This window comes from Lygodium microphyllum, chromosome 12 (assembly GCF_053477565.2).
Source record: "Lygodium microphyllum isolate KBCC chromosome 12, Lygodium_microphyllum_v1.1.10, whole genome shotgun sequence".
NCBI lineage: Eukaryota > Viridiplantae > Streptophyta > Polypodiopsida > Schizaeales > Lygodiaceae > Lygodium > Lygodium microphyllum.
Genome location: NC_141146.1, coordinates 88,531,976 through 88,556,829, shown reverse-complemented (window position 1 = coordinate 88,556,829; position 24,854 = coordinate 88,531,976). Strand labels below are relative to the sequence as shown.

The following is a 24,854-nucleotide window of genomic DNA, read 5'->3' as shown; positions in this document are numbered from 1 at the left end:
CTGCCCTTGCACTTTCTACATCATCTCACCTCTAACTAGTGAATACAGCACTCCGAATCTATCTCCATTGGGCATCACACTCCAACTAATCCCTTAGCTTGCTCCCACAAGAGCCATGGGCTGTTGGACAGCTCTGCCCTTGAGCATATTGTACACTATTTCCTTCATTTACAGCATTCCTTCATTCACTTTAGAGTTATCTTTCTTCTCTCTTTGTGTTTTTGTTTGTGTTTTGCCTTTTTGCATTTTTGTGTTTGTGTTTGAGTTCTATATGTTTCATTTGTGGTCATACACTCTGGTGTTCTCTTTTGCAATCCCTATCATATCTCCACAAGTACAAGGTACAACCCTAAGGTTATATAGACCTACACACAGAAGAGTGTTCACCACAGGGAAAATACCCCTCCCACGCAAGAGGGTAAAAAGTGCCCATGAATAGGATGTATTCACACTAAAACGACTCAAAGGAAAATATAAGGTATATTTAGCAAACCCCTAATGTGATCGCAACAAGGATGTGACAGACCAATCCCCAAATGGAAGTAAGCCTAAAGCTTTGCGAAAAGCTTCAAACTTTTCTTTGGATAAAGCCTTCATGAATATGTCTGCTATGTTGTCATGTGTAGGCATATAAACCAAATCCATCTCCCCTCTATGGAGTCTCTCTCTAATATAGTGATAATGCACCTCAATGTGTTTTGTTCGTGCATGAAATACTAGATTTCATGCAACTACCAATGCACTCTAAATGTCAATGCAAATACAAGTAGCTGACAAAAGTGTAATATGCACATTTCTGAATCTTCAACAAAGACAATGTCTCTATTGACAATCACTTAGCCTATAGCGGGCTGATATAACCTATAGCCTTTGTTCTTGTACCCAATAAAAATGCATCTAATCATATAGCTTGCAACTTGTCTCTCTTTTGAGATGGAACATGAGTATAGGCAAGACATCCAAACGTATGCGTGTGTGTAACCAGTGGCTTTCTCGCATTCCATTCTTTAATGCCCAAGAAGGTGCACAATTCAGCACATAGCAAGCTATATAAATTGCATCCAACAAAAACTTATCTAGCAAAGACTTTCCTTCAAGCATACATCTAGCCATCTCCAAAAGAGATCTATTCTTGCACTCACGCAGACCATTCTATTGCCATGTATAATGCGTAGTGCACTAATGAATAATGCCCCTAGAAGAAAGAAATGCTGCAAATTCCCATGTACTCCTCTCCTCTATGAGTGCAGAGAGTAACCAATTTGCAGCCACTAGAGTTCAGCCATGGCAATAAAATGTGAAAAGCATGAAAATACCTTTGACTTGGCCTTCAAGCCAACCAATGAAGTATGCAATGTATAGTCATCAATGAAGGTGACAAAGTAAATGCATCCATTAAGAGAGGGAGTGCACATAGCACCACTACAACACTATGCACAAGCTGCAATTTCCATATGCCCCACACACCCATCCTTGGGAAAGCTAAATCTATGTATTTTTCCTAGCAAACACCCCTCACATGTATGCTTACAAGGCATACATATTTCAGGCAAATCATGCACCATATCATCTTTGTATAAGTATAACAAGCTATCAAAATTGAAGTCCCAAACCGAGCATGCCATAACTCAGTAACACATAAGGCAAAAACATCCACAACCACAACATCCAAATCAGGGTGGCTATCGTAAACATCAAGTTTGTACAAGCCACAACATGAAGTACCAGTAATGGCAATCATATCATCATTATGCGTGTCCTTAACCACACATCCTAGCCCAACAAAGAAAACTTCAAAGCCACTAGTAGCAATGACTAACATTGACGACAAGGTCTTATGAATGCCAAGTACATACAAAATATCTTTAAGGTAACAATATCCCCATTCACTACAATAATAAAAAGATTTTTCCAATGCCTTTGACTGTATAAGTAGTATTATTGGCACATATAACAATGCCCCCTTGTGTAGCATCAACCAAAGAAATAAAAAATGCCTACCTAAGGTGTATGTGCTTATTAGCACCACTATCAACATACCAATGCTGATCATTGTCCTTCATTAAAAGGCCTACATCATGTGTGGCGGGATCATACGAACAAGGCATTGCAAAAGCATATGAACAGAAAGTTTTTGCAAGATGATCTGTCTCATCCGTCCCACCACTAGGAGTACTAGACACGGTAATTGTACCAGCCAATGAGACTTGTTTCTTCTCCTGCTTCACAACCTTGTGCTTGTAACACTCAGAGATCTCATGCGCTAGCTTGTGGCAATGGTTGCATCTCTTCTTTTCCCACTTGTCCCCCTCTTTTATGATGTCTAGATGAAGAACTTGATAACTTCCTTTTGCCGCTATGATGAGAGGAGTCAAAGGCTTGATCATTCAAGGCAATAGCAAAGTGATTGAGACGACTCTGCTTCACCTACAAACTAGAAGTGCAGTTAATTCATCAATAGAGTATTGATGCCCATTGCCCTAAGCAAATAGTTGCAAGGTGATAGCAAATGTTAGATATGATTATGGAAGTCCACCAAACACAATAGAGACGAGAAAGCTCTTGGATATCTCTTCATCAATGTTCACCAACTACTCATGCCAATTTGTAATCCATGTAAGATAGGCATCCATTGTTAGAGAATATGTTAATTCTATTATCATCTTCATGACTCAGACTAAGGCTCACAGGTAGGAGATGACAAGGCATGACAAACATGACTGCTAACAAATTCATGGTTGAGTTTGTGCATGTCAATGGGCTAGGGCACCAAGACATTTCCTAGATTATTTAGGCATTTTATCTAGCATTTTATGATGGTCATTTTGAGCATTTTGCTGTCCGACCTAACACCATTTATGGCATTTTTTTGCCTATTTATTCAGGCTCCTCCTCCATAGTCAAAATCATCATGTATCATCTCTCATTCTTCATTTGACAGTTTTGGTGGAAGAAGAGGAGCAAGCACCAGTGCCTTCACAATCGGTGACTCACATTGGTTCTGTACTATCTCATATCTTGGTATATGGATTCCATTTCTCGAGTATCTCTTTGCTTTTGAGTTCTTTGTGCACCGTTCTTTTGTGTTGCAGTGTTTCTCTCTCTTTTTTTTGTCTCTTGTGTTCAGCAGTCTATTACAGCAATTTTCCACGCTTCCATCACTGCATCCACTTCTAAGATGGTATCAGCCTCATGTGCATCCGGTTGTCATGTTCTCATCACTACACTTTGGTTACTATTGATATTTTCTCTATGTGCTTTCTTTACTACTTTGAACTCATGCCATCCTTGTGAGTCTATATTTTTGCCATACTTTTCTTCCTAAAGATCCCTTGTCCCTAGTTGTCCACATCTGACAAATGGGTCAACTCGTCTGATCTGTCTTGTCCAATACAACATGTCCGATTACGTCTAATGGCATCTAATGGAAACTATCCAACTATTTCAAAGTGTCTGTTTATGACCATTCAGGGTCACTTTTGGGGTAAACCATAGGTGTTGTTTAGCCTTCCTCTCCACAACACACTTGTACATACCCACCCACACCCACACCCACCCCCCCCCCCCCCCAACACACACACACACACACTCTCTCTCTCTCTCTCTCTCTCTCTTCGCAATATACTCTTTCCCTCTCTAATTTCAAGTTCAACTTTCAAGCTCTTTATTCTCAAACTCTCTCTCCTTAAACTCTCAAATCCCACTCCCTTAAGCTCTCCTTCAACATATCTCCACCCTACCTCTACTTTCAAGCTCTTCATCGACCATCCTCTCTATCCTCAAGCTCTTAATATGTAAACTCTTGGTATAAAGTCGCTAAATGTTTAAAGTATATTGTTTTGAGTCCAACATTAAGTATAGGAATCAAAATTATATATATAATTTTTTTCATCGGACGTAGGTCCAAGATTTATTAGTTTGATTAGTACCGTACTAGTATCGACCGGTACTAATCGAACACCATCGAACATGACAACCTTGCCCTTGTCTTTCTTCATCTTCTCTATATCTCCCTCCTCATGGCTCCTCCAGCATCTCCTCCTGATGGTTAGCATGCCGACATTATTTCCTCATCTACAAGTGTTATGTTGAAGACTTGATGTGTTTAACTTCCGATTTCCGTGAGGATGCTATCTCTCGGTGCTTCAGATGTTCCAATTTTAGAGCAAGGTGCCATAAGGTGAAAGAAGAAGACGTCTCAGTGCTATTATTGTGGTAAGAAGGGACACCTCCGAAAAGACTGCCAGATAATAGTAGATTTACAGAAGGAGCAGGTGTGGACGATGACAAGGGTGATGACTCTCTCGGCGATTCTTCCTCATCTCCAGGTCCACGTTTAGTATGTGGCTCCTATGATGGCTGCCAGGGCCTCCCTTCCATATTGCTAGTAGAGATGATACGGCCATCCCTCATAACTCTCTAATGTCAGAGAGGGAGTGTGAGAAGGTGGTGAGATGGGGTTGGTACACCTCATCTATGTAGATATACAGGTGCACAGGTTCTTGAGAGGGGTCTCCTTGACACATCGACCAAAGTTTGGCAAGGTCAAATCCTAGAGCTAGGATTGACATTCAAGTTCATGATGAGCTGGTCCTTTGATAGAGAGCAGGATTGCCTCCTAGACTGAGTTCACATGAGTGGACACTTTAGCGGTCTAGCCAAAGGCGGCATGGTCATATATGTTCAAAGGCACTTTTGATAGGACGGTCTTGTATGTTGGTGAGAAACATTGTTGACAGATGTTGCAAGCTACTATGATTCTTCTCTATTTTCAAGAGCTGATACAACTGACATTGACATCAGGTTCTCTCCGAGGCACCTTGGAGGTGACTTGCGCACCCAGTACTTGGGTATCCATGGTTCTACTCTAGTGGTCCTTGTTGTATGTACTATGATGGGACCTTATCATTGTATATTGTATTGTATCAGATCACCCATGATCAGAGAGAGGGTGTTAGCAGATATGTCAATTCATGATTGAGTCTATGCATGTCAGTGGGCTAGGGCACTAGAACATTTCCTAGATTATTTAGGCATTTTATATTATGGTCATTTTTAGCATTTTATGCTAGCCGACCTGACATCATTTATGGCATTATTTTTGCCAATATAATCAAGCTCCTCCTCCATAGCCATTATCATTATGCATCATCTGTCATTCATCATTTGACAATTCTAGTGGAGGGAGAGAAGCAGGTGCCAGTACCTTCACAGTCATCACATTGGTTCTATATTGTCTCATAACTTCGTATATGGATTCCATTTCCCGAGTATCTCTTTGCTTCTGAGTTCTTTCTGTAGTGTTCTTTTGTTTTGCAATGTTTCTCTTTCTCTTTCCTTTATCTCTTGTGTTCAGCAATCTATTATAGCCGTTTTCCACGCTTCCATCACTACATTCACTTCTGACATCCATGTTGTCCCCTTCATGCATCTTCTCAGAATTCCAACTGCGTACCGTGCCAAGTAATGCCAGCTTAATCCAATGGATCATTGACACTCAAGGCACCAAAGAAATGGGTGTCACCCTAAGCACCCAAATGATGCCTCTATTAATGCCGAATCCAAGCTAAGTGCAACAACTTAGTGCTCCCCTCCAAGTACCTCAACACCAAATGAAGTTGTAGTGAAAGGAAAGGTGTTATTCAATGGGACCCAACCTTCCATGCAAAGGAGCAAGCTGCTTCAACTAGTTTGTCTAAGGCAAAGGCAATAATTAATAACCAATAAAAAAGCAAAGGAAAACAACCAAGTAATTGACTTGGCAAAAGCATCATGAGACCTCCATCCACAAGTTGAAAAGACAAAGGCTAAGGGAGCCTAATGAACCACCTCCCTCAACGTATGACAATGTTATGGACTACCTCCCTCAAAGTGTGGCACACATAGTAATGTCCTATTGTCTTGACCCTAACAATGAGACAACTTGGTATCACATGTACAAAGCTTTGCATACAAAGCCATCTTCAAGCCAAGCTAAGGATAACAACATATTGAAGTCTCCAATCATCAAATGTAATAGAGTCACCAGTGGACTAAAAGGAAACAAAGGGTCATAGAAAACATTGACCTTCTTGATGAGTTGTGTTAAGACCCCCAAGTCCAAGTCATTGCAAGCAAACATTGACAAACTTGATCATACAAGATGACTTAAGACCCTTGAATGAATCTAAGTCAATGGAAGGACCATGGGAACAACACCACGGGACCTCACTCCACAAGTTAAGAGGACAAAGGCTAAGGGAACCTAATGGATTACCTCCCTCAAGGTCCGGCATACCATGGCAAAGTTCCAATGCCTTGACCCAAACAATGCAGCAACTTCGTATCACCCATACAAAGCTTGGCATGCAAAGCCATTTTCAAGCCAAGCTAAGGATAATAGTATATTGAAGCTAGCAACCACTTGAGCTTCTTTCATATAAAGCTTGCTTTAAAAAAGAAAACCTAAAAGTATGAATGGTTCAAGATTGATGATTAGCTTTTGAAAATACCATATGCACATCTAATCTAGAATCTCATACGCATCCCCCTTGTCCACTCCACTCACCCAATGTAATAGAGTCAACAATGGACTGAAAGGAAATAAAGATTCTAGATAGACAAACACTAACCAACTTGATAAGATATGCTATTAAACGATCTTAAGACCCCCAAGTCCAAGTTGTTGCAACCAAACATTGAATAACTTGATAGCATAAGTTACCTTAAGACCTTGAATGAGCCTAAGCCGAAGGAAGGAATCCTTACAACCAAACGTTGAATAACTTGATAGCATAAGCTATCTTAAGACCTTGAATAAGCGTAAGTTGAAGGAAGGAAGCCTTACATCAATCAAGATATTAACCAGTGTGTGCAAGTGTGTGCGAGGATCTCCCTCCCTAGTTGGGTTTTTGTAGGTATGTGCCTCCGTTAAGGTCCAAAGGGACTAATAATGGGATAGTATTGAGCTCAAGTGAACTCTACATAATCTTATCCTTTGTGGTGAACCTTCATGTGTGTTGTGTCACAAGGGTGTAGTCTAAAGATGTGCCTTTCTTTGAAATAATACAAGTCTCCAAATTGATACATATGTGCCTCTTGCTATTGCATGTATTGCGATCATTGTGTAGTGCATAACACTCACCCACACACCTCCTAGACATTTTGTATGTAACCTTTTGGTCTCATAGGCCAACTTGGCCTTTTGTAGACGTTAATATGACTCTCTCTCTCTCTCACACACACACCAAAAAAAAAAACACACACACACACACAACATAGCAAGGGCCACAACATTGTCACTCTTAAGAAAATCCACCAACTAAGAAGGACCCAAAAAACATAGAGCATATCACTACCATTACTTCAAGTCCTCTAGCACAATAGACTTTTGAACTACCTACGTGAGAGAAGGAATAGCCAAAAAACAATCATAGAGTCCCTTTTTGGTCAAGCCTTAAAATAACAATTTTATGTTCTTCCCTAATGGAGAATGTATGAGCATCTTTCATTGCACGCTTCTTGAAGACATGAATTTTATATTACCCTCTCCCCCTACAGCCCTTGCCTCTCTCCCAAGGAATGTACAAGAGTAAGTTTTGCAAGTTAAGAATAAGAAACCTTCTCAAGTTGTTTGATTGCTTCTCCATATTGTTTGCTTTGTAACAAGGCAAGTCCTAGCATATACCGTGCCTAGAATCAAAACCAACCAAAAGAACATAAGACAAGCACAAGACAAAAATTCCCATCTCCAAAATGAAGATCAGTTTTGGTAGAAAACACATACACTAATCAATTAAAAAATGTCGTTCACTTGATAAATCTAGCTTAGTACCCTCTTGATATAAATAAAAAATGAAGCTCAACATCACAAAATCATGTTATCATTCAAGTAATCAACCAATTCTCTACTTTGAATCTACACCATCTATTCACCTTTTTTAAAGCTAACGTGTACTATGAACATCGATCTAAACTTGCTAATGGGATAGAAATTTGAGGCTCAAGTCTGCAACTCTCTTCACCAGATGGCACATGCTTCAAGCATAGATGAGAGAGAGGAGAAAGGAGAGAGAAATCTGCAATTCAGCCCTCAAACAATGACTGGCATCCATTTCTTGCCTTGAAACATGTTAAGAATCAGGTTGTCTAGCCCCAACTTCACCCACAAAACTGGTCACCTACTCAGATATCAGAGCCGAATTCTGTCACAGCTGCTGCATGCCTCCTTTAGCTGTCGCGTACTGTTGTTGACCCTCCTACCACTGTCGCTCGTTGTTCCAGCCCCCATTTATCCAAAAAACCAGATTACCCAAAAGCCCCTCAGCTCCAGAATCACCCTTGAGACAGGTTGCCCTGCTGTCATGGTGCTACAACACCTCTCTTCCAACCAAAAACTGAGATCTCCACCCTTTGATCTACCTCAAAACCACCTCACACAGCTTTGCATGGCACCAAACTTAGCCAACTACCAAGTGTCAAACCTGCGTGTGCAAACTCAGCTTCTAGATATAATTTCCAGCTTCAGTTTTAAATTCCTAGCCTCTTTGAACTGAAAATGTTCAAACTTTCCACAAACCAAGTCTAAGGCATTAAATCAATTATATCTCTAACCCCCATGACACCAAAGTCAATTTTGAAGAAGAAATTCAATGTCAATGACCAAGATCTGACAACAGGCATCCACTAGCACGTGTTGTTGTGTCCACAACAATTTCTATCAATGACCCTCGTTGCTTAAGCTAGGATTGCCTTGTCATTGGGACGCACATTCAACTTAAACTCACATTTGTATCTCACATATGCACAACTTTTAAGTGTCAACTCTCAAGTGGCCAAAGAGTATTTCATTTAAAATTCTTGATTTCATAGTAGACCTCCCCCTCAAATCCTCACAATTGTCCTTGCACTGCATTGTGATAGAAGCATGTGTCAAAAGATAACGTACCAGCGAGACAGTAGGGTTTGCGAGGAGAAACACAGAGTGAACTCGGCAAACATGGAGAAGAGAAGAGAAGAGAAGAGAGAAGAAACTCTGATGAATGGAATGATGAAGATCTGAATCATGGAGTGAATGTGATACAAGGGAACAAGGGTGCCGTAGCACAAGGAAGATGATGAAGACAGCCACGAACCACGAACTGCAATGTCCTCCTGAAGGGGTGTGAGGATAGTGGAGAGGCTGGAGAGAAGAGGTGACAGACTAAATGAATCAACCGTGAGGAATGAATGAGAGAGTGGCCTATAAACACAACCAGTCTAGGATAACAGCCCTTTTTGGGGCTACAAACCCTAAACACAAAACGCAGAAACGCAAAAACGCAAACTGTGAGTGAAGGGTGAAGGGTTTCTCAACAGCGTGTATAACCACTAGCAAAGTATGCAACATCATAATCAAACAACATATGCACCTATTGCTTGATCCGATTGATGCCCACAGCATGCTCAATTTCTAGTGAGCAAAACCAAGTAATTGTGAGAGTGTGTAGCAGACAGGAAAGCAAACAAAGAGCAAATAGAGAAAAAGGAGATTGAATAGAAAGAGCAAATAGTAAACAAAGAACGAGTAGAGAAGAAGGAGACTGAATAGAAAGAAGGATCAAACTAATTGATGACATTAGGTTCAAATTTGAGGCTCAAGTCTGCAACTCTCTTCACCAGATGGCACATGCTTCAAGCATAGATGAGAGAGAGGAGAAAGGAGAGAGAAATCTGCAATTCAGCCCTCAAACAATGACTGGCATCCATTTCTTGCCTTGAAACATGTTAAGAATCAGGTTGTCTAGCCCCAACTTCACCCACAAAACTGGTCACCTACTCAGATATCAGAGCCGAATTCTGTCACAGCTGCTGCATGCCTCCTTTAGCTGTCGCGTACTGTTGTTGACCCTCCTACCACTGTCGCTCGTTGTTCCAGCCCCCATTTATCCAAAAAACCAGATTACCCAAAAGCCCCTCAGCTCCAGAATCACCCTTGAGACAGGTTGCCCTGCTGTCATGGTGCTACAACACCTCTCTTCCAACCAAAAACTGAGATCTCCACCCTTTGATCTACCTCAAAACCACCTCACACAGCTTTGCATGGCACCAAACTTAGCCAACTACCAAGTGTCAAACCTGCGTGTGCAAACTCAGCTTCTAGATATAATTTCCAGCTTCAGTTTTAAATTCCTAGCCTCTTTGAACTGAAAATGTTCAAACTTTCCACAAACCAAGTCTAAGGCATTAAATCAATTATATCTCTAACCCCCATGACACCAAAGTCAATTTTGAAGAAGAAATTCAATGTCAATGACCAAGATCTGACAACAGGCATCCACTAGCACGTGTTGTTGTGTCCACAACAATTTCTATCAATGACCCTCGTTGCTTAAGCTAGGATTGCCTTGTCATTGGGACGCACATTCAACTTAAACTCACATTTGTATCTCACATATGCACAACTTTTAAGTGTCAACTCTCAAGTGGCCAAAGAGTATTTCATTTAAAATTCTTGATTTCATAGTAGACCTCCCCCTCAAATCCTCACAATTGTCCTTGCACTGCATTGTGATAGAAGCATGTGTCAAAAGATAACGTACCAGCGAGACAGTAGGGTTTGCGAGGAGAAACACAGAGTGAACTCGGCAAACATGGAGAAGAGAAGAGAAGAGAAGAGAGAAGAAACTCTGATGAATGGAATGATGAAGATCTGAATCATGGAGTGAATGTGATACAAGGGAACAAGGGTGCCGTAGCACAAGGAAGATGATGAAGACAGCCACGAACCACGAACTGCAATGTCCTCCTGAAGGGGTGTGAGGATAGTGGAGAGGCTGGAGAGAAGAGGTGACAGACTAAATGAATCAACCGTGAGGAATGAATGAGAGAGTGGCCTATAAACACAACCAGTCTAGGATAACAGCCCTTTTTGGGGCTACAAACCCTAAACACAAAACGCAGAAACGCAAAAACGCAAACTGTGAGTGAAGGGTGAAGGGTTTCTCAACAGCGTGTATAACCACTAGCAAAGTATGCAACATCATAATCAAACAACATATGCACCTATTGCTTGATCCGATTGATGCCCACAGCATGCTCAATTTCTAGTGAGCAAAACCAAGTAATTGTGAGAGTGTGTAGCAGACAGGAAAGCAAACAAAGAGCAAATAGAGAAAAAGGAGATTGAATAGAAAGAGCAAATAGTAAACAAAGAACGAGTAGAGAAGAAGGAGACTGAATAGAAAGAAGGATCAAACTAATTGATGACAATATGATACAAGGCTACAACAGTGAGCCCCAACACACAACGCAAAGCGTCAGTGTGGGCACCAAATAGAAGCAAGGGGATGAGAGAAGAATGAGGAGGGTTGGCTAATTTGATAGATCAATGAGAGAATGGAGTGAGGCGCACAACTAGCATACAAACTATCTAGGCCCAATATGTGGATGTCCATTTCAACCCACCCGATTAACCAAAAATGGTCACTCTACCAGAAACAAAATGCATTGGTGGCACCTCCACTAGAAGTGTTTAAAACACATAAATTGACAAATAATCACAATGTCAAAGCTCCTAAAGTCCTTTGACTCAAATTGAGGCTCACAAGCAAGAGATGATTGTGCATAACAAACACGATTGCTAAGACCCCCTCTTAGATCCTGGATGTGGTAAACGGCCAAAGGAGATGGAATGAATTCAACGATGGCAAGAGGAGTGATACAAACAATGAAGTGTGTCAATGAAGAATGTCAAGCTAAGGAGTATAAGCCCATCTACAAATACAAGCTCGATCAAATGAAAGGCCACCCTAGGACCATGGTAATGAAGAGACCTCAAACAAATCACTCTCGAAAACTTAAGTCGGGTGGGTGAATGAAGCTTCTGGTACCCAACTAAGAGACAATAGCGAGGATTTATTGAAGAAACCATAATGTGCTAAACATGAACAACAGGGATAAGGGCAATGGAATGAGTATGCAAGCAACAAGGGAGGGTAGCTCGATGACGAAGGAAAGAGACCACCCCATGAAAGAAAGGCCAAAGATGAATGCAATCCGTGAAGAAGCTCCTCAAAATCCTAGGAATCCCCCTTTGAAACACAAAGGGTCAAGGAATCCATAGTTGCATCACGAATATCATCCTTCTCTGAAAGGAATGGGAATTATAAGAAAACCACTTGAGGAGACGATAGGGGATGGGATAGAAGATCTGGGATGGGTGATGCACAGATGAGAATAGGTACAACAATAGAAGTATCTTGGAAGGCCCTCACAATCCAAGGGGAATGAAGCCCATATTAGTCCCCCTCTTCTACCAATATTACAAGTATGGCTCTTGAAGTGGAATCCTCAACATGACGGTCTACTCAATAAAAACAAACCAAGTACTCTGAGTTAGATAAGGCCATGAATTGAGAGGAGATGGAAGCCCAAGTCCACAACATGACATACCATTCCGAAGAATCTCTTGGGTGTAAAGCGCCCAAGAGATTCTTTGTGTACCATGCAACACACTAGTACACTCACATTCAATTCCCTCACTCTCAGCTCTCAGCTCCATCCCTGCTCATTCCTGTCTTGAACTCCATAGCACTCTCACGCAACAAACTAGTATTAGAGCATCGGTTATAGCATTTGCGCTTCCCAACAATGTGCCAGGTCACAGGACAGGCAGCAGTTGACAAGTGAGACAGTACAGTCCCAGTGTGCAGCAGGAGTCAGGGAGAGGACAACTAATACAGGTCGTGTGCAGAGTGACAGGCCAGGTCGATGGGCCAGGTCGTGTGCAGCGCAACAATGGGGCAGGTTGTGTGCAGCACAACAACGGGGCAGGTCGTGTGCAGCGGACACGCCAGGTCAACGGGGCAGGTCGTGTGCAGCTCGACAAGTTGTCAACGGGGCTGATCAGTGGCCGACAAGCCAAGCCAACGCGTGCAACAGACCAGGCAACTGACAGGCGACAATTCAAGCGGCTGACTAGGCAAATGGTTCAACAATTTGAAAAGTTTTTTTTTCCTGCAATTTTTCTCTTCTTTCTCTGTCGGGTGTTCGCGTGCACAAGCACACACCACCATTTTGGCTGAAATTTTTGGGGGCTTTCCGAATTCAGGAACCGTGATCCATAATAGAACAATCTGACCAGGAAATTACAGAAATTGTGCACATTGGCTCTAAAATTTTTGGGTCTTTTCTCATATCAATGAAATTTTGCTTAGCTGAATCAAATTTGTTGACATTGGTGCACATTTTGACTTGAGAATTTTGGGGCTTTTGCAAGATTATGGCAATTTTTGCTAATTTCGCCCGTTTTATGCTCTTGGGTTCATGTATTAATGCAATAGGGGCAGACTGGTCAGTAATATTTCCGGGCTCTCGCTGAAATTTGAGAATTCGGCAAAAATGATGTCTGAAATTACATTGGGAACATTGTTGAAGCAATCTTGATGCTGTAAGCAGTGAGATTTATCTCCCACTTGTGAGATTTTGAAGAAATTGCAGAGAATCTTGGTGTTTTTTGTGTATCAGAAGTTGACTTGGTCACATATGTATGCAATACACATGTTGGGCAGCTCCCATTTGAGTTGATGTATTGCTGAATAGTCATGTTGCAGCAGCCTTAGTGATCACTTGTAGATCTGGGATTGTTACAGATGTACTTTTGGTGATACTACTCAAGTGGGAGTCACCTGGCAATGATGTATGCTTGGATTATATGCTGGAATTTCAGTTATATTGCTGAAAGTCATCCATTCTACTGCTGTACATGTACTTGGACTAAACCTTGCTCTTAATGACTGAAAAATTGAGCTGATATTAGCTGAATATTCAGCTCATTGTTTGTTGTCATAAATTGCAGTATTGATCTTTGGGTGCATTGCTGAAAAATGGCTGCAAATGCTTCAAGCAACAATGACACTAAATTCCTTCTTGAAATCAAGAGGTTTGATGGCACCGGTTTCAAGTTGTGGAAGAACAAGATGCAAGGCATTTTGTTTCTCAAGGATTGTGATGATGCCCTTTTGGAAGTCAAGCCTGCAGCCATGATAGATGAGGATTGGGGTAGACTCAACAAGAAGGCCATTGCATACATTAAAATGATTGTATCTAATGATGTACTTACAGACATTAAGTGTCTTTATACATTAAAATGGTTGTATCTAATTATGCCATATGAAAAAAGTTGATGGACACTTGTGAAAATAAAAACTCCAATAAATCAAGTGCATCTCGTGCGCAAGCTTGTAAACATGGAGTTGGATGAGTCTAAGCTAGCATTGAAGCATTTGAGTGCTTTCACAGGGATTTTGAGCCACTTGCACGACTCTGGTTTGCAGTTCTTCAATGATAAATTGAAGGTTATTTTCTTATTGATGACTTTGCCTGATAGCTAGGAATCTCTGGTTGTTTCATTGAGCAACAACCCTGCTTTAACCTTCGATGGTGTTAGGGGCTCTATTCTCAATGAGGAGATTAGAAGAAAGTCTAGTGGAGAAAGCAGTGGTTCAGGCTATCATCTTAGAGGCAAGTCAAAAAAGAGGGGTAATGCAAGAAATGAAGGCAAAAGTAAGAGTAAAAGCAAAAAGCAAGGGCAAACAACAAGATGTTGTTTGCTATCAATGTGGACGTAAAGGGCATAAAAAGCTCGATCGTCGCTACTACAAGAAAGAGCAAGAAAGAAAGAAACAGTAAGGAAAGAAAAAGAAGGATGATAAGAAAGATGATGACAGCTCTCCCTCAAAAGAAGTTGCAAAGGCAAATGTTGCATCTAGTGTGGTCATTGAAGAGCTCTCTGGCATTGGAGAGATACTTGTTGCAGCCTCATGTAATGATGTAGATGTTATGGCAACAAGTGATATGCACGTCACTAAAAAGGAGGTAATTGATACCTTACTTTCAGCTCATGATGGGCTGTCTCAATCATGGATAGTGGACAACGATGCCTCTTTTCGTGTTACTCCCTCTTTGGAGTCATTTTCTGAATACAATGCAAGTTGCCTAGGCAAGGTTTACTAGGGCAACAATTATGCATGTAAAATCAAGGGTGTAGGTACCATTCACTTGGCCCTTGAAAATGGTCAAGAGCTGATTTTGCAAGATGTAAGATATGTACCTGCCATAAAGAAAAGTCTACTATCAGTTAGGTAGCTTAATGCAAGAGGGTATTTTACTACCTTTGGTGGTAGATCTTGAAAGGTCTACAAGGGCTCCATGCTGATTGTTAAAGGCAGTAAAAGGGGACTTTGTATTATTTGCATTGTAAAGCATTACCTCACAAGTTTTTGGTTGTGGCTAAAGTTCATTCACAAATGGAACTTTGGCACAAAAGACTTGGCCATATGAGCCAAAAAGGCCTTTAGGCTCTCTCCTCTTTAGGGAGATTTGATGTAAAAGGCTCTAGTCTTGATTTCTGTAATGATTGCATATATGAAAAACATGTGAAGTCTCCTTATTACTCTCGTGTCGTTAAAAAGTCCAATGCTTTTGACTTAGTATATTCCGATGTGTGCACTATGCTTGGTAATTCACATGGGGATGCATGGTACTTTGTCACTTTTATTGATGATTTCCATAGAAATTCATGGGTATATGTATTAAAGAGCAAAAAGGAAGTGTTGGACGCATTTAAAAGATTTTATGCTTTTGTTACCACACAGAAAGGGCTTAAGTTAAAAGCTATAAGAACGGATGATAGGAGCAAGTATGTTTCAAATGAATTCAAATAATTTTGTGAGATGCATGGCATTAAGAGGAAGGTAATAGCTCCTTACAATCCTGTATCAAATGGTGTAGCTAAAAGATATAATCGCACACTTTGTGAGAGAGTCAAATGCATGTTGTCCACAACTAATCTTCCACAGCACTTCTTGGGAGAGTCTCTTAAAACTACAATTCATATGTGCAATCGCTCTCCCAATGGTGTATTGAAAAATGACATTCCTGAAGAGGTTTGGTCTGGCAAACTTGCTTCATATGATCATGTACGCATCTTTGGTTGTGATGCCGTTGTGCATATCCCTATAAATCAAAGGACTAAACTAGACATGAAATCCATTAAGGGCATCTTCATGGGCTATGGAGATGAGGAAGAGATGGGATATAGAGTTTGGCTTTCTCAAGATAGCAAGATAGTACGCAGTCGAGACACAGTATTTAACAAGGCAAAGTTGCTAAAAAATGCTACACATGGTGACCTTGACAAAAAGGTCAAATTTCAGCATGAATGCCAGCCATTCAACAACCATTAGCTAAAGATTCTGTCCCTTTTGATGCTGAAAATGAGTAGCAACCTATTGTGCTACAACCAGAAGATAATGGACAGCAAATTGATGCACATGATGGAATAAGACAGCAAGAAGAACATGCCAAAAACAGGTTACAGCAGTAAGAAATTGCTGAAAATCAGGCACCGGGTGATGGTGTGCACATAACTGAGAATGTAGGCCCATTGCCTATCAATACAAATCATTGGATAAGAAGGTCTACACGTGTCAGAAGGCAATCACAGAGGTTTCAGCCATCTTTGGATTGCATTTTATTGACTGATGAAGGTGAGCCTCTGATATTTAGAGAGGCACAGTCATGTAGAAACAAGAGAAAGTGGAAGCTTGCTATGCAAGAAGAGATGAAGTCTTTATATGTGAATAACACATGGGAGCTTGTACCTTTGCCCAAGGATAGAAAAGCTATTCCTAATAAATGGGTTTACAAGGTGAAATGTATTGATGGGAAGCCTAAATACAAGGCACGTTTGGTTGCTAAGGGTTATACGTAGAAGGAAGGCATAGACTTCCAAGAGGTTTTTTTACCAGTGGTAAAGATAACTACGCTCCGTGTTTTGTATACTCTCACTGGATCCTTGGATTTAGAGTTGGATTAGATGGATGTGAAGATTACTTTTATTCATGGTGACCTAGATGAAGAGTTGTACATGAAACAACCCTAAGGTTTTGTTATTCCAGGGAAAGAGCATTTAGTTTGTAAGCTAAAACACAACTTGTATGGGCTAAAGCAAGCCCCTAGATAGTGGTATAAAAAGTTTGATACTTTACGCTTAACCATGGATTCAAATGCTATCATGCAGATCACTACTTATACACTAAAAAGGCTGATGATGGAAGCCTTATCGTGCTAGTTTTATATGTGGATGACATGCTGATTGCAGAAAAGCATAAGGGTACCTTACATACTCTTAAAAGGCAATTGAGTTCAGCCTTCTCAATGAAAGATTTAGGAGCAGCTGAACACATTTTGGGCATGCGCATTAAAAGAGATAGAGGGCAACACTCGTTTCTCTCACAAGACAAGTACATTAGCAAAGTACTTCACAGATTTAATATGGTTGATGCTAAGCCTCTTGGTGTGCCTTTACCGCAATATACAAAGCTTAGTAAAGCTGATTGCCCAAAAGATGATGTAGTTGCTACTGCTATGAAGGGCATACCTTATGCATCAGCTTGTGGTTCTTTGATGTACACCATGGTTGCAACTCATCCAGACATTGCTCATGCCATGGGAGTTGTTAGTAGATTCATGTCTAGCCCTGGCAAACCACATTGGCAAGTAGTGAAATGTATCTTTAGATACTTAAAAGGTACACAATACAAGTGTATATGCTATGGAAAGGATACACTAGAGATGCATGGATTATGTGATTCGGACATGATAGAAAATCTTGATACTAGAAAATCTACCAGTGGGTATGTCTTTACTTTGGCTAGTGGGGCTATTTCTTGGTATTCAAGGTTGCAAAAAATTGTAGCACTAAGTACTATAGAGGCTAAATATATTTCAGCCACAGAAGCTTCTAAGGAAGCTATTTGGCTTGGCCGTTTGTTCAAGAATTTTGGTCTTTCTTCGCGTACTCTAGTGCTTGGTTGTGATAGCTAGAGTGCAATATGTATGGCTAAGAATACCATATTTCATGCACGTACCAAACACACAGATGTTCGGTATCACTTCATTCGACAAGTCTTGAATGATGGCCTTGTCACGCTGACTAAGGTCAAAACCAAGATAACCCTGCAGATGTTCTCACTAAAAGTCTTGCAAAGGCTTAACATGAGTGTTGCATTCGACTAGTGGAAATTGGATAGTTTAAGTGAGAGGTTGTTGGGTGTAAAGCCGCATTGGGTGTACACTCCCATTAATCCCGTGTGTATAAACTTACAGGTGTGAACACACCCTTTACTTGTACCCTAACATATAAATACATTTTTATTGTTTGTGTACCGTGCAACACACTGGTACACTCACATTCGATTCTCTCTCTCTCAGCTCTGCTTTATCCCTACTATTCTAGTCTCAGACTCCATAGCACTCTCACGCAACAGATGTCAGAATCTATCTAACATCCTACTCAAGCACCATTGGGACTAGCTTCTTCCAAGCGATAGTATCCCTTGTATGAAAGGTGAGGAGACTGGTGTAAAACACATCATACTACTTCAATGATGAGATATATAAGAGAAGTATCACAACTAGGTCCTATAAAGACACGACCTTACCAAGGGATACAAGCTCATCCCGAATCTCCTCCATCTTGTCAATGTGGTCCTTCATTGTAGGGGAATCTACAATAGATATTTGTCGAAGCTTCAACTCGAGAAATATGTGACACCTAAATATCTTGACCTCGTAAAGAGATACCAAACTCTTCCAAATCTCTATGGCACTATGGATGCATCTTACATGCATGAGCAAAGGCTTTACATAACTTGAGAAAAGAAAAGAGGGAGCTTTTGAAGCTGGCAATTTGAGGTCATTCAAACACAAGGATCCACACTCGGTTCTTAGGTCAAGGAATAGGAACTATCACAAAATCCCAAATGTCCAAAGTGTGGAGGATGCACCCAACTTTGCCAACCATGGAAGGTACTTCGTCCCATTCATCTTATTTGATGTGGGGTGAGAGAATAGGACAAGCACCTACATGAGAGCGTACCATAAATCGCTAGTCGGAGACTAGTAGCCTTGGGAGATTGAAAAGGGGAGAGAATAATAAGATGGTGGGAAAAAAGGAACCTTGTTGTGATCTGTCCTACAAACCACATCATGATCATTGTGTCGATCTCGACAATCTAAACAAAGATCCTCATGGTCATGGCTTTGTGAACACCAGTCTTTGCAGTCTCAGTCATCACTTTGACAATCCTCATGGTCCTAATCTGCATAATCCCCCTAGTTTTAAAGGTTTTCCATAGATGCCCTTCAAGAAACCTACCCCCCCCCCCCCCCCCCCACACACACACACACAAAAGATGTAGCTACTAGCACTCAAAAATGATGACCTCAGCAAGAAATATGTACCATCCCGCAAGAAAAATAGCTGGCTGGTAGCATGCCCCAAGTTGAAAATGTAGGAAGGGAGGGAAAAAGCAGCTCTAGTAGCTGCAAATAAAAACCTAGGGACTTCAGCTCTCCTATAGATGCCACCTAGCCAATGCAGATGTGGACAACAGCTCTTCTTCATCAATTTCAGTTGGCATCAAGGCGAATGATACCATGTGAGAGTCTACAATAGACGGGAAAACAAACATGAAGCAACTAGAGGAGAAAGCTGGAAAGAGAATGTGACTTGTATAGCCCCCTCTCCCACCAAATTGCTGCAAGAATGGTTCCCGTAGAATGATCCTCAACAAAGGCTGCTTGCCGATGAAGACAACCTAAGTACCATGTCTCATAAGGCCATGAACTCATAGGAGATGGAAGCCCAAGTTCGAAACATGTAGGACTTCCAAGGTGGAACTACGAAGATGGATGGTCAAGCAACAAAGGCAAGGTGCCAACACCACAAACAAGAACCAATGAAAAGTCACCTCAAATGAAATGAGATCCTAGAGAAAATCTCATCATGGAGTCATATCTCTATGCACTATTGTCGATGAGCCAAAGCGGAGTAGAAGACAAAATTGCCAAAAAAGGCTTCTCCTCATGGGTATGAATAAACACTAACACATGAATAATAGTAGGTGTAGACTAAGAAGTAGAGGTAGAGAGAGGTTTTGATGATGTAGCTCCACCCTTCGCTCCCCAACAAAGGGGTGCGTGTGTGTGTGTGTTTGGGGGGGGGGGGGGGGGGGGGGGGGGTTTATTTTGTCCAACACATCCTCTGGGTGCAAGGTCTTTCTATGATATGGACACTTCGGATAGTCTTTGTGATTCCCCTTTGAATATGTATCAAAGTCTGAAGATGACTCCGATTTCTTGAACTTCTTCTTGGCTTGTCCTTTGCCTGAAGATGATGCTATAAGGGAACAACTCTAAGCTCTGGCACCACCAAAATCTATCTTCTTCTGAGGCGCATTCTACTCGAGCACCATCGAGACTAGCTCCTTCCAAGTGGTAGTATCCCTTGTGTGCAAGGTGAGAAGACAAGTGCAGAACACATCATACTTTGATGATCGATGATGTGAGAGAAGTGTCACAACAAGATTCTCGAAAGGCACGACCTTACCAAGAAATAAAAGCTTGTCCAAAATCTCCTCCATCTTATTGATATCATCCTTCACGGCAGGGGAATCAATGACAGATAGCAATCAAAGCTTCAACTCTAGGGTTATGTGGTGCCTAAATGTCCAAACCCAACAAAGAGATGCTAATCTCTTCCAAATCTCTGCAGCCATGTGGATGCACATTATTTGCACAAAAATAGATTCTCCACAACTCCGAAACAAAAAAAAATGGGTGCTGGTGTTGAGACCATCCCATAAAGCTATCGAGTTTGTGTTCAATCTAGCATGAGAATCCACAATAGGTTGGGAAATCAGGACTATCACGAAATCTCAAGGTCAAAAATATCAAGGAGGCACTCAACTTTGCACGACCATAGACACTAGTTTGTCCCAATTTTTTAAAGCAAATAGAGAGGGTGGGACAAGCACATGCACAAGGGGTGCCATAACAACCGATCAAGGATTGGCATCTCCAAAAGATTGAGAAGCGAGAGAAAGGCAAGATGGTATTGAGACGGAAACCAACCTCAATCTTCATAGCCTTGGTCGACACTTCAATGGTCCTCATGATCCCAATCTAAATGTCCCTCAGGAAACTTGCAAAAAAACACGAGAAAATGTTATTGCTCTAGTTTAAAAACAACCAAAAAGATGATCAACTCTACCTAATCAAGGCCCATGGGTCTACTATGCAGAAAAATCTAATGTGCAACATTGGAAAACAAGGAGTATCCAAGACTGGAGGACCCAAACATTGCCACGAATAGAGGCTGATCTACAAATGCCGATTGCATAAGGATTGAAACTAGAAAACACAGCCTATTATAGGTCATAGTGCAACCAATCTTCCTTCTTTACAAGGGTGGCGATAACCTGATTTAACTCAAATTACAGCAAGCATTAAATACACAAATCTAGAAATACACACTTTACCACTTAATTTTTGGACAATTAACACCAAATTGGCTCTAACAACTAGCGCCCATTTTTATTGTTTTGCTTAGCATTTGATTATTAGTTAATCAAATATACAAATGTGAACTGTACATATAAGGTGCAAGTTAATCACAATCTCGGACCCAAGACCCTGAAATATCAATTGATGCCAAAGGCAAAAGTTATAATAAGTTATGTTTGACAAGTACCAGGTGATAGCCGATGTCAGATTTGGGCCTAGACCAATATATTGGCCACTAATGTCAATAGTGACATTAGAGACTAGGCATTAATTAATTAATTAATGACGATCTTTTGGCCTAGCCAATTTAATTATTGACTGGTGGAATTGTTTTTTTGGGCACTAGAAAAATTATTAAATTAATTTTTAGAATGTTAATGCTGAAAAATGGGATTAGAAGACTACCAATTGACAAAACTTGCCCATGCAAGTGGGAAAAACATTTTTGGGGCTTGGTGAAAGTCTATTCCAGTCATTGTGAGAGAAAGGGAGATTGTTAGAGAGCAAGAAGATGTTGCTAATGTGATTTGCAACCACCAAAGAATAGTCCTACATTAGGTGACAGCAATGCCCTCTAGGTGCAGGTGACAACATACAAGAGAAGGCAGCACCCTTTTTGGTGGTCCTAAGCTGTAGACGACAGCTTCCATGGATGTTTGAGCAGGACAATAGCAATTTGTTAGCCTTTCTTGCAATGAAACTCCGAAATTTCTCTCTCTACAACATTCTCTCTCATCCTCTAGCCATCTCTCAAGTTATCTCAACAAAATCCAACCATTTGAGTCACCAAAGGAATAGATTTCAATCAATCTTAGCTGTAAACCCTAAATTAGGGCAAAGATTAGGGTTTTGACAACCACCTTGGGATACGTGCTCAAAATTGAGGGCCTAGCACTTGAATTCCAACAGCTGAAATTAAAGCATTTCAAGGATATTCAAGAGGCCAGCCAACCCATATTAGATTTGGGGCTTAATTTGTCTTTCAAGGAACAGGATAAAGGCCAATCCCCCAGCAAACCAAGGGACAAATTCATTTAAAGGCTTACTAGCCATTTATGACAGCAAGAGGTACTTGGATAAGTAGAGGAGATTAGTGAATCTTAGTTGTACTCCATTCATTTGCAATAAAAGCTAAAGAAATACCGCAAGGGTTGCTAGTTTTGGGGCCAACAAGCTGTCCATTGTCCGAGATTAAAGTGGTAAAGAATGCATTTTCAGTTTTTGTGAATTTTATGCTTCTTGTAATTATTGTTAAATCAAGTTATATCACCCTATCCAAGGAGGAAGGTTGGTTTTAGAAACCCCAATCATTAAGTGCATTACATTTCCTTACTTCCCATTTGGTTTCCATCCACAGCCCCAAAAAGGTTGGGAACCCCATATTCTAGGCGCTATCCAAGTCCAAAGAATACAGTCCAAGTAGTCGAGCAAGTGCCACATGGCATGCATGCAACAATCGCAATTTATTATTATTATTATTCTTATAGGCGGATAGTTTGGGCTGCAATCGGCCAATTTTCATTGGCCAACCTGCATTATTTTAATGCTTTTCTTTTGCCTATTTATATACTGGCTGCCCGGGTCACACATCAATTCATACTTGGTGTGTGCAAGTGAGATAGCTTTGGCAAATACATTCAACAGCCCGCTGTACAGATCTGCTCCTTTTCAGCATTCATTCACCCGCAGATTTTTGCATTCTACTCTCTCTCTCTCTCTCTCTCTCTCTCTCTCTCTCTCTCTCTCTCTCTCTCTATATATATATATATATATATATATATGCAAGTCCATTTTATTTCAGTCTGGTCATATGATTCCACATTCGCTACACTCTAACATGGTATCAAAGCAGCATTTAAGAACTGATTGATCGTGGGCAAACCTTTAGAGGAGATTTTAGCATGACAAAAGGCTGTGTTTTAAGTGTTTGCAAGTGAGCAGGAGGGCTCTCCATTGACACAAGGTTGAGACAAGTGGAGAAGTATAAGAAAGTAGCAGAGTTGCTGATTTTTTGCAGGTTTTGCTGTTCGTGAACAAGAAAAATCCAGGTTTTCAGACTTTTGCTGCATATTTTGAGTTTTCAACGCCTCCATTGGTGGTTGGAACAAGTTTGGGACCAGCAAAGAAAGCCCTAGCAAGCTACATTTTGGGGGTCAAAGGGAGCTGCCCTTGTTTTTGCGCAAGTTATTCAAGTGACAATGTCTTCCGAGCTCAATGTGGAGTTTCAAGCTATTATGGACCATAAGGTCCCCGTGTTACCCATTCTTCGTCAAGATCAAAAGCTCAATGAAAAGACTTACCACATACCACATCTGGCAAGTAATGATACTTGCCATCTTGGAGTCCTATTTGGCAAAGCTCGTGACCGAGGCCAAAAACTGTCCTACAACATGTGATTTATCCAAGCTTTCTTTTGATGAGAAAATTGAGTTGGCGCACGTACCTGCACATTGGGACAAACTAAATGCCCGCATCTAATCGTTCCTCTTTCTCTCTTGCACCTTGGATATAATAGTCCACATAGAGCATGTGATTGTTACTCGGGAACTATGGCTGGAATTAGATCGGTTGTACAATTAGATGACCGTTAGCAGACATTGAACCCGTCTAAGTCTGCTTCCATGCAAGAGCATGTCAATAAGCTTCAAAAATTGCAAATGCAAGTCCACAACACAAGGAAGGTGATCACCTCGAAGGACATGGTGATAACTCTTTTCTCATAGTTACCACCCCAATTTAGTGTATTTTACTCTGCCTTGATTGCTTCAAGGTAGACAAACACCCTTAAGTGGGAAGAGTTCATTCTGATCGTCTTGGATCAAGAAGAACAACTCAAAGGTCAGAACACTCCCCAAACAAGAGTCGTTGACAAGTCAGTCTTCTCAACAGAACACAAAGAACAAGAAGAAGAAGAAGAAGGACGAGAAGACCGAGCAAGACAAAGCAAAGGAGTCTACTTGTCACATTTGTGGCAAGAGAGGTCCTTGAAAGAAGCATAGCCCCGCCAAGAACAAGTAAGGACACCAAGAAGGAGAAACTATAAGTTCCCTAATAAATGTGCCACCACATACATGGCATCAATAAGCATGTATATGAACAGTATTGAGAGAACATGAAAAACTCGAGAGCGGTGGCTACTCCTTCATCAAGTAGATTTCTCCATTTGAAGGTGATTGAGGATTCAACACCAATGGCTTTTGATGCAACAATGATGGCCCCATAGCCTCGTGAATGAATTGCAGATAGTAGCACATCCCACCACATGACTCCTACAAATGGTCTTAGCCATATGCATCCAAATTCCAATGCAAGGCAAAATTCTCATTGGTGATAGCTCCTCAATCCCCATCAAAGGTAAAGGCGATATGCAACTAATTCTAGATGGGTATGGTAGTGCTCACATAGCAATGGTTGAGTTCAATTAAGAGTCCTTCCAAGTTCTTGAGATTCGAGACAAGTTCTTTGTGCAGGTCACGAGGGGAATG

General features: G+C 41.0%; 1 protein-coding gene across 2 annotated transcripts in view; it reads right to left on the bottom strand.

Moving 5' to 3' along the window:
• CHIP (carboxyl terminus of HSC70-interacting protein) overlaps positions 1-24,854 on the bottom strand; it is an 83,211-nt gene that overhangs the window by 22,567 nt on the left and 35,790 nt on the right. Inside the window, exon 5 of one of the 2 annotated variants that reach the window (XM_087689695.1) lies at positions 7,600-7,671. The exons of the other annotated variant lie outside the window; for it this stretch is intronic. Within the exon in view, the coding sequence (XP_087545821.1) occupies positions 7,600-7,671 (72 nt within the window). The remainder of the gene's footprint in view (positions 1-7,599; positions 7,672-24,854) is intronic. 2 annotated transcript variants of the gene reach the window in all.